This window comes from Nicotiana attenuata, unplaced genomic scaffold (assembly GCF_001879085.1).
Source record: "Nicotiana attenuata strain UT unplaced genomic scaffold, NIATTr2, whole genome shotgun sequence".
Classification (NCBI taxonomy): domain Eukaryota; kingdom Viridiplantae; phylum Streptophyta; class Magnoliopsida; order Solanales; family Solanaceae; genus Nicotiana; species Nicotiana attenuata.
The window spans coordinates 14,440-25,833 of NW_017673235.1; the positions used below are offsets into that span (position 1 = coordinate 14,440).

The 11,394-nt window shown below is 40.1% G+C and overlaps 1 protein-coding gene across 2 annotated transcripts; it reads right to left on the minus strand.

The window, feature by feature from the left end:
* Positions 1-5,606, minus strand: LOC109215800 (putative L-ascorbate peroxidase 6). 2 transcript variants are annotated; one of them, XM_019379910.1, is made up of 10 exons: positions 5,361-5,606; positions 5,150-5,270; positions 4,067-4,182; positions 3,632-3,702; positions 3,396-3,438; positions 3,212-3,272; positions 2,757-2,840; positions 872-993; positions 448-514; positions 1-214 (listed from the first exon to the last, which is right to left on the minus strand). In XM_019379910.1, the coding sequence occupies exons 1-10, from the start codon at positions 5,512-5,514 to the stop codon at positions 109-111; spliced, it is 945 nt and encodes a 314-aa protein (XP_019235455.1). In that variant the 5' UTR covers positions 5,515-5,606; the 3' UTR covers positions 1-108. The 2 variants fall into 2 exon arrangements, with proteins under 2 accessions (XP_019235455.1, XP_019235454.1); XM_019379909.1 differs by having other exon boundaries at positions 3,212-3,308.
* Between the last annotated feature and the right edge of the window lie 5,788 nt (positions 5,607-11,394).

Here is an 11,394-nt window from a genome sequence, read left to right on the forward strand (position 1 = left end):
TGCAAACAAAAATTGGCAGTGACTGCATTTGTTGTTGGGGCATGGAATCTTGTATATGCTAAAACAGCTTGCTGGCTATGACGAGGTATCGCTGATTAATTTTGAGGACTACAACGATTTTTTCCAAGTTGCACCAGTGTCAACAAGTTTGGTATAGGCATTCTTGAAATCTTCAAAAAATAAACTCTGATCCTCAGCGTACTTTGAGATCCATCTGTTCAAGAAGCACACAAGACATTTCATTAGCAGACAAAAGGTCAATCCAGAGAACAACGGGTCTTTAACTGGTGAACTGATACTAGATTAGTGAATTGAAAATTCTGCCACTTCTCTAGCAGAGACGTAGGCTTAACATCATTAGCTTTTGTCAGGATTAACTGGGAACAGCTGTAGTTTCAAACCATAATAAAAGGAACCTCCATAACATAAGGTCAGATAAAACATTACCTTACACATTCATCATCTTCAACAAGTGCCCTATCAGAAGGAAGGCCAACCATACTAGTCATGCCAGCTGTATAGATGAAAGAGATTTAAACTACTATACGGTTGAAGATACTAAAAAAGGAAATTATGTTCTACGATTCTCATTTTCGTATGAATAAATAGGGGATCTTTTATTATCAGAAAGAGTGTCATCATTCCTCATAAATAGTGAAGCATAAGCAGTTTGCAGCTTAGCTTAACCTTAAGCCTAGTAGTGCTTAGCAATTTTCCGTATAACAATCATTTGAACTCTAGACATGTGGTAACATGGATTTCCATTCAGAAAGATAAGACAAGCATTGCTTCAAAGATTCTGATGAATCAGTGGGCTTAACATTTATTTCTTATATCAAATGTAAGTATGCATCTAAATGCCATTCATCACCTGAGGATAACCATGGCTTTTCCATGAGTATCTTGAAGTATGCATTATCAAAGACAACTGGATTCCCAAACCCTTTACTTCCTAGAGTATGCGCGCCAGACAAGGCAACAAGTTCCTGAGTTCTGCCAACAAAATGCACAAGCCATCAGGCGGGATATCTTAACAGTGATAATCAAGAAACTTTTTTCGAACAACAGGTGAGCGACGAGTCTGTACTGCATCATTTTAGAGTTAGAGCCTGGACTGCTCAGACCTCTGGCAATTGGCTAGCATGATTATCAAAAACGAAATATTTGAATGGTGCTCTCTACACATACCAACATGAGAAATGTCTTTTGGGTTCTGAACTGTCAGCCGATGACATTCTCAACCCAAAGTACAGAACTGATGCAGCGTATAGAGAAGGCAAAATATCACATGAACTGCTGTATTTTGTGCAGCTTAGCTGAAATTCCTTAACCTCGAGGCAGGAGGAGAATATGGGCAATTAAATTTACTTTTTTGGCCACGAATCATGCAATCAGTCACAAAATATCATACTCAGATTGACACCATTATGGCATATGAATACAAAGTGCCTCGTAAAGAAAGCATATATGTGAAAAACATTTGCTATTGAATATTTTGAATATAATTAAAATAAATCTCCTCTTCTTCCTCTAAAACCATCATCTCAGATGAGTTTCTTAACGTGGCCTTGGATAACACCAACAGATCTAAGGTTCAAAATGAATACCCTAAAGACTGGTTACGTCATATGCTCCTTATGCATAACTTTAAAGAAATGGTGTATGTGATGGAGGCTAAGAATTCGCTATGACTTAGAAAAACTATGCATGTCATGGAGGCTAAGAATTTGCTGTGGCCTATATACTGTATTCGTATTGGTATAGGAAAATGTGACTTTGTGTATACAGTTGGTGCATCAAATGCTATCACAGCGTACATACATTTGAATTGTCTAATAAAGCCAAGTTCTTGAAATTGTAGATTTTATTATTGTTAAGCATCACATAAGTGGACAGGGGGCTAAACTATGAGTCTCATACCCATGCATAAGAAATTCAGAAGGATAAGGGAGCGATAATAAGCAAGATCCGAGATCAGAAACGATAATAAAGAAGATAAAAAATCAGCTTTTGAAAATTCTGAGTATACGATGTCGCTGTGTGAGATTATAACACTGGGGAAAGAGAAACAAGATGCATATGAGACGTATGAAATACAGAAGTACTTCACATGCCTCACAAAATAGAGCAGAACTAATGAGAGGTCGACAGAACTAACATTACTCCACCATGTGTACTACCAAATTTCTTATTTATCCACATAAGCTACAGTGACAACATATGTTATTTATCACCAAATTTGTCTATACTGCATTGGATATTTGTTAAAAGGGTTTAGCATTACAAACTAATTATGGAATGGATAATATATCACATACTGATGCTATAAAGCCAGTTCGTCAGCAATGTGTGTAACCTGAAAGCAACAGTTTTATGCAAATTACCCAACATGTGTGAAAATTAAACACAGAATGTTGCAAGTGAAGAAAACCATAGAAATGCCAAGAAAGATGCAAAAGTCTGTATGAATTGCAAGTCTCATTACTTCATCTGAAGAAGCTATTCAAAGGGGGAAAACCCCTAAAGTGCTTTGTTATCCACTAAAGCAAGGCAGAAGAAATATGATAAATACAAGCAAGATTATCTTATTTCTCATTAACAGCAACTGCAAAAAGTACACTCACTCAAATTATGTGAATGGCACAAAGCTATATGTCAAAGCTAATACAATGGTGTATAACATGGAGCACAAGGAAGCAGAAGATTAAAATACAATCAAAATAAAAGGCAGATTCGAGTACGGTCATTAGACTCACGAGAAGCCTTTTCTTTCAAAACATTGCTTCAAGCTAGTGGCATCTAGTGATTCTTCAGGAAGTTTTCCTTCAGGATCAGGCACCCTACAAAATCAAAGTCAGTGATGAGAATGTAGATATGGCAGAAAAATTACGTCAATCACCTGAATATGGTCGCTACATGCATAAGGAGTTTCCTCATGGTAAGTGCTCTAACACCTGGTGCTCAATCTTTCTTTTTCCTTTGAATTAGTAATAATTTATTTACAAAGACTTCAATGAAGATTGTGATTTGCTTGTCAATCCTAAATTTAAGATATTCAGATGTCCTGATTATTAAATCTTCGCATCCCTATTTCTACCAAAATGTATAATGAAAAGATCGTACCAAGGAAATATAGCTCCAGATTCATCAATGAATCTACTTATTTTAGCAGAACATAACTAATGCAAAAAACTAAAAGGAAAGCCCTTACATTGAATCAATTCTGCCCAGCTGAATCGGGATGCTAGGTCCACCACATAATGAAACAGCTTCTGCTCCAGCCAAAGCTATTATATCAGCCCACGAGACTGATAACAAAGCCATCAATAAGAAAGTTATGCTGATACAGAAATGATCGGTGAACTCACAGAAGTTTATTGACAAAGACAGTTTACCTGGTTGCACAACATCTATTTGACTCTTTGCTTTCTCCAGAATCTAAAGAACAATGCATGGACCGAGATGTTAGCTGCTTGAAGTCCATATGAGAGTTCATGAGTCTTTGCAAATGGAAGATAACATAAATCTAAAATGAGGATATCTTCAGATTGTTCACAAGGATGGCGAAAATAAAAGCAATGGTTAACACGTCAAGCGATAGAAGAGAAAAGCATAAAATATAATTACTTACCTTTACAGATTTCTTAAGGCCTTTGTTTTCAGGTCTGTCGAGTTCAAGAACTATAGAGCCATTCATACCCCCTAATAATGAAAATTGAGGTTGATATCATGCATCCCGGAATGGAAAATGAAAGTTTTCTTTCATGTATATATGCATACTAAATACTAAAGATTTTATTTGTGTGTATAAAGACTAAGAAGATGTATCCAGCGTTTTCAGGTGAACAATGTTAGTAGCATTTTGATCGGCATTAACGCTGTTATAACCCTTTAGACCAGCTCTGTATATTCTCAAAATAGGTGATATATTACAAAAAGCTTGCATTTGAAAGCTGCTAATGTTTGAACCAATGTTCTTGTTTCTTTTTTTTTTTTTTTTAGGTGTTGGATTGGGGGGGGGGGGGGGGAGTTAGGGAAGGGAAGGAATAATGTTTCAAAGAATCACCAATTTTGTCATCAATTTCAAAAGTTCCTGCATCATGGAATACAAGGCGAAGTACACCAGCAGCCTTGCCCTTGGATAAGACCTTCCTGATCTCCTCCCTAAAGCTTAAACTCTCCCTGCCAAAGAAATGTAAGATTCTTTATGGAATATAAAAGTGCGTTAATGTAGCTTAAAACAAATAACCTGAAACGAATAATCACACTGTCAAGCAAAGTTTGCTGAGATCTTAGTTATGAAATTAAAATGTGGAGAGGCTTGAAGTTACCAGAACGTCTAGGAACCTCTCTCTTATGAATTACTTTCTCTAGATAAAGGGTAGCCCGGTGCATATAGCATCCCGCGTTCACAGAGGGTCCGGAGAATGGCTGCACTTTCTCTAATCATCCTAAAATTACCAACTTGTCTCTGCTAAAATAAAAGCAGAAAAGGTGATCAAGCCTACTTGATATATGGCTGTTTTTTGAGTCCAAGCAGTAACTACCAATCTTCACATAGAGATGACTCTCCAAATGTTTCAAATTTCAACTTTTAACTAACAAACTACATGATTCAAGAACATTTGACGAAGCACCTTCCATGAGGAAATCATTGATCATCAGCTTTTGAATAAAATTCACTCCTAACAAAAATGGTTGATGCTGCTGGTTGAAGTTGGAGAAACTAGATTCAAATTAAGCAAGTAGAATCCTTCCTCTTCAAAATCAAAATCTTTCATATATCTTCGATAAACTTTTAATCTAAACGTGGTATAGAATCACTGGGATAGGAGCGTGCATGCTGAAACACAACTTGAGAGAACTGTCAAATTGAACTTGCAAATAGGAATTAGCCATAAATGAACTAATTAATAAATGCGGATTGCGCTCTAAACACTCCTGCTTATGAATAGAAACATGGTCTCAGCACCTCTAAGCACTAGGCTTATTTGCAAATTACTTAACTTTGCATATCAATTTTTTTGGAAAAGACCCCAATTTGCATCTCTGTAATTGGTTCAATTTACAAGAAAAGCAGTAAGCTCAAAAACTTTAAGAAAATTCAATAGTACAAATTTCTTAAAAAGGAATGCATTTTGAGACGTACTCAGCGGCAATGGCAGCAGAACTATTGTTAACTCTATCACACGGCATAACAAGTGACAAGGTAGCTAAAGATAGTAAAGCTCTCCTTCCACATATTAACGATTTGCAAACTACACTTTCATCTGCAATTCAGAAAAACAAAAAAAGACCCAACTCGAATTAAATGCAAAATCCTTCAGCGATGTTTCATAAATTGAAGGTTCAATGCTTACTTGAACCGTTGGTGGTGGCAGAAGCTCGAATTGGGTTGGCGCCAAAATGGGGCGTTGGAGCGAATTTAGCGGGAAAGTAGAAGTTGGAAGTGGAGGTGAAGTAGAAAGCGCCGGAACTGAGAACCCAACGGTCAACGGCGACGGTGTGACTCATCCTTAACCGTGCGTTTTTTGCGTTATCCAAACTCTTGAACTTTTTTTGACAGCAAAATTATCCTTTTGTCCTCTTTTTTTTTTTTTTTATGGAATTTTCTAATGATATAAAAGAGGAAACAAAGAAAAGAAGAAGAAATAGGAAAAATCCCTCCCTTTATACTGATAAAAAAATTTAAAAATAATATAAAGAATGCTAATTTACAACGATTTGCATATCAAATTGAATCATATACTGATACACAAAGTATAAAGACAAAATTAAATCATATGTGTATGGGTCCAAATTTGGCAACCACGATAGTTACCGAGTAGGACGAGGAACGAGGTTATCGTGACGCAACATCTGATGGTCGTCGTGATGAAGGACGATGACCAAGAGCGGTCAGTCGAGACGAGATATCAACGGTAGTTTAAACTTAATAGGAGACGGTAAGAATACGCTTTTCGAATATTCTTTATGTTGTACTTTTTAGGGTTTCTTGGGAGATTGTCCCATATAAATAGGAAGGGTTAGTAAAGAAGGGGGAGCCGGGCAAAAGAGACAAAGGAACACTTTGTAACAGATTCAACTGAGAGAATATACTAGAAAGGCCGTATTCATTGAATGCAAGAAATATATTTCATTGTTCTACATTAACAAGGTCCAAAGATTCCTCAATCATCTCATATCTCTTCTCTTTCTATTCTGTTACCGAGGAAAGAAGCATTCCTAGAGATCTCAATAATTGGGTAGCCATATTAGGGGCGTTCAAAACCGAACCGAAACCGAAAACGAACCGAAATCGAAGCTTAATGGCTTATTGATATGGGGTTAACGGTTTAACGGACAGGGAACAGATTGAAATTTTTTTTATTAACGGCTTATCAGTTTGGGGGCGGATTATTCAATTTTCTTAACGGATAATACCCGTTAAGAATATATATATACATATAAAATTTATTTTTATCCATATATATATATATATATATATATATATATTAAATAATCAAGAACCCTTATTCCTCTAGTACTCTATCAAAGTGAATTAGAATAAAAGAAAGCCAAATAAAAGGAGTCATCTAACTGTGACAAAAGCCAGAATTTGCTGCCTGAAACAAGATAACAACACCAGTTACACCACTGCTTCATCAACTTTGCCTGGGTTTTAAGGCATCATAGAATTCTAAGCATGACGAACATTTATTTTAACAACGGTTTCACATGGACTAAGGCCAACGTGCATAAACAAAAATAAGATTCTAGACAGATGATTTACCCATCACAGTGTCTCTTCTGCTTCGTCCCTCTTAGTACGTTGACCACCTATTTAAACATACAGAGACTAAATTTTATTTTATTTTGATTGAATTAGGCCGATAAACTGCCCGATAAGAGCTAAATCAATACCAATCCGCCCGATATCTTATCTGGTGGCTAGCGGATTATTACAATTAAAAGTCGATAATCGATAAGCCAAACCGTTAAGAGTAAATAACCGCCCAATCCGCCTGATAAGCATCCCTACTTCATATGATTACGCCTATTGCATTTACTTAAGTTGATTGCATATTTATGTTGCTGCATTTATGAACATTCAATCTACTCAAACATATTAATCAACGTCTTCCATTTTGTCTATTTTATCTATCATTTGATCTAAATTTATTATCCTTAACTAAGATTTACTCCTCTTCTCATCATTGATTGATTTAATCAAAAGGTTTAATACTTTTTTGGTCAAACAATTTGACGCCGTCTGTAGAGATTTCTTTAGTTAAGATTTTAGTTTCATCTAGATCATAAAAAGGGATATCCATCTCTTCCAATGGCAGGAAAAGGAGATGCAAGGTTAAAAGCAATATCAGGTGTTACAGCCAACCTCCTGAACACCATCAATGAAGACGGCAGGGAAGACAACAAAAACGTGACACCAAACGCTACACCTGGGAGAGACACTTCACCTCCCCCGCACGAAAGGGTAACTGCTTCGCGCGAAAAAGAAGCCTCCACGTCTACAACAGGAGAAGCATCACCGGCGGTTAAAAGACTACTGGAAAAGTAGCTAACAAACACTTTAAACAACATACTTGATAAACTCGCTCAAAGGGAGAATAGAGACATTGCACACATAGATGTCACAACATTTGTTAGTGAACAAGATGCCCCCGGCACAGATAACACTCATACTATTATTAACGCAGGTAATGACGCACTCGCAGCCATTCTAAAGAAAATGGAGGAAATGGAAAATGAGAATAAGGCACTCCGTGACCAGATGAAGGAGCATCAAGAAAGGGTCGACAAAATACCAGGCGCCCCAAAATTGTTACCAAAACGGGGCGTTGGTCGGTTCATTGAGCAACCATACAACGAGGAAGCAGCCCCCCACGCCATTTCAAAAACCTTCAAATTTCCACCATACCTGAAGATATATGACAGTACTATAGACCCGGAAGATCATATCATCCATTACGTCACAGCCGTAAAAGGAAACGATCTTTCGAAAAAACAAGTACCATCGATGCTACTGGAAAAAATTCGGCGAAACCCTAACAGGGGAGCCCTAACCTGGTACTCACAACTACCAACACGGTTAATAGCAACGTTCGAAGAAATGGTAGACAAGTTTGTCACCGCTCATGCAGGAGCTAAAAAGGCGGAAGCCAGGGTAAACGACATATTCGCCGTTAGGCAGACGCACGGCGAGGGACTGAGGGACTTCCTGGCCGGTTTAACAGGGTGAGAATGAGCTTGCCGAATGTGTCAGAGGGGATGGCGGTAGCAGCCTTCCAGAACGGGTTAAGCAGGAATGGGTCGAGAGTGACCAGAAAGCTGTTAAGCGGGCTCATGAAATACCCTCCCACCACTTGGGAAGAAATCCACAACGCCTATTGCCCCGAGGTAAGGGCCGACAAGGACGACCTCAATGGCCCGATCCAACGACTGACGCCAGTTCAAGCAGAAGCAAGGAAAGATCGTTGCAATGACGGCCGAAGGGATCAGTTGGGACCCCGTCTCGGCCGAGAAAGACATCAGCCCTACATCAAGACATCCATCCCACCTCCCCCGTGGCACACAGATGCCCCTCCTCGACATACCGCGTCATACCAAAACGAAAGAGGTATGCCTCCGCTCTTATCTGCTCACAATTTTTGTGTTTCTCCTTCATAAAATAGTGTAGGCACTAGAGAAGCTCGGCCTGAAGGTACAATGGCCGCAAAAGATGAAGTCCAACCCGAGCACCCGGAAATCGAACGTTCTTTGTGAATTCTACTAGGAAAGGGGTCATAAAACTGAGGATTGCATAGGTCTGCGGCAGGAGGTAGTGAGAATGCTAAATCAAGGACACCTAAAAGAACTGCTGAGTGACCGAGGACGAGCTAACTTTGCCCGCGGACGCGAACAACCCCAGGGACCTCCAAAACCGCTCTCTCCCGCTCGTACCATACAGATGATAATCGGCGGAGGCGATGACGTAGCAATCAACCATGTAAAGTTCACCACTACACACAAACTCAAACGGTCGATCACTCATGAACGGTATGATGACCTCGAAGATAATATCATCTTCGATAAGTCAGATACCGACGGTTTGTCTTTCCCTCACTACGATGCTCTTGTTATCATTTTACGTATTGCAGATACTGATGTAAAAAGAATAATGGTGGATGACGAAGAGTGTATTATCTATCCTCGAGTCCTCGTACAGATGAGACTCAAAAATAAGATAATACCGCGTTGCATAGCACTAACGGGTTTTAATAATGCAGTCGACCGAACATCTGGAGAGATACTGCCACCCGTTCTAGCTAGAGGAGTCACCCTGGAAACAATGTTTCACGTCATGGACCAAGATACAGCCTACAACGCTATCATAGGGCGCCCATAGATACACGCCATGCGAGCAGTCCCGTCAAGTCTCTATTAAGTAATTAAGTTTCCTACTCCATGGGGGGTATTCAGCATCCGGGGCGAATAATGTACTACACAAGAATGCTATCACATCGCCCAAGATTCCGCACACACCCAACAACTAAAAGGGGCGAGCGCGGAAGCATAGCAATCAGCGATGTTGGGAATCAAACTCGACGTACGGACAGACGTAATTCGACATCGTGGTAGCCTCCGAGTCAACCATAGAAGATATCGATCCCGTCCAGTTAGACGACAAAGACAGCACAAAAAAGGCTTACATAGGGCAAAATATCTCAGAACCAGGTAAGTTTCATAAATTCTTAACTAATAGTGCCGATTTGTTTGCCTTCTCCATTCAGATATGCCAGGCATCCCGAAAGACATCGCTACGCACAAATTGAATGTTGACCCCCTCTATCCGCTAGTGCGGCAAATGACGAGGAAGTTCAACGCCACAATCAACGAGGCCGTCAGCGAAGAAGTTGATAAGCTGCTCGTCAATGGCTCCGTCCGGAAGTCAAAATATCCCCATTGGGTGGCCAATGCGGTCATGGTGAAAAAGAAAAACGGGAAGTGAAGGATGTCTGTTGATTTCACGGACCTAAACAAGGCATGCCCAAAAGACTCCTTCCCATTGCCACACATCGACCAACTCATCGACGCAACAACAGGACACGAGTTTCTAAGCTTCTTGGATGCCTACTCGGGTTACAACCAAATCCTCGTGGAGGAAGAGGACCAAGAGAAAACTACTTTCATCACTCACCAAGGAACGTACTGTTACAGAGTCATGCCGTTCTAACTGAAAAATGCGGGGGCAACATACCAAAGGTTTGTCACCAAGATGTTCAAAGATCAACTTGGCAAAACAATGGAAGTCTACATCGATGACATGCTGGTTAAATCGAAAAGGAAAGAGGACTACATCGATCACCTAAAAGAAGCCTTCGACATTCTGAGGCGGTACGAAATGAAACTAAACCCCGAAAAATGCGCCTTCGGCGTAACCTCGGGCAAATTTCTCAGTTTCTTAGTATCACAAAGAGGTATCAAGGTCAATCAAGACCAGATCAAGGCCATCGAAGGAATACCCGAAATGTTAACTAGCAAAAAGTAGGTACAAAAATTGACAGGTCGGATAGCTGCCCTTTCAAGGTTCATCTCACGGTCATCGGATAGATGCCATAAATTTTTTTAATGTGCTAAAGAAAGGCAATGGGCTCCAGTAGAATTCAGAATGTGTCGATGCCCTAAGAAAACTGAAAACATACTTGTCCTCGCCGCCATTACTCGCCAAGGCAGATCCAGGCGAATGACTCCTTGTCTACCTAGCCGTCTTCGAAGTCGCGGTAAGCACAGTTTTGGTCTGCGAAAACAAAGGTATGCAATCTCCGATTTACTATATCAGAAAAACCTTAATTGATGCCGAAACGAGGTATCCCCACCTCGAAAAATTGGCTCTGGCGTTGGTCATAGCTTCACGGAAGCTTAGACCATATTTCCAATGTCACCCCATAAAAGTGGTAGCGACTTTTCCCCTCAGGAACATCCTGCACAAACCCGAACTGTCGGGTAGATTGGCCAAATGGGCCATAGAATTGAGCGAGCACGATATAGCATATCAACCGAGAACTGCGATAAAGTTGCAAGTACTCACCGATTTCGTCGCCGACTTCAGCACAGAAATACTGCCCGAGGTCGAGCAAGAAGTGCTTCGCACCTCCCCTAGGCAACCCGACCTCTGGGTCCCCTACACCGACGGTGCATCTAATGCGTCAGGATCTGGATTGGACTAGTACTTGAAGTCCCAACAGGCGAAATGATTCGCCAATCCATACGGTGTTGCGAAATGACTAACAATGAGGCCGAGTATGAGGCCGTAATTGCATGACTGAAATTGACCCTCAAGTATGGTGCACGACGGGTCATCCTTCGCTGTGACTATCAATTCGTTGTAAACCAAGTTACTGGGACTTTCCAAAT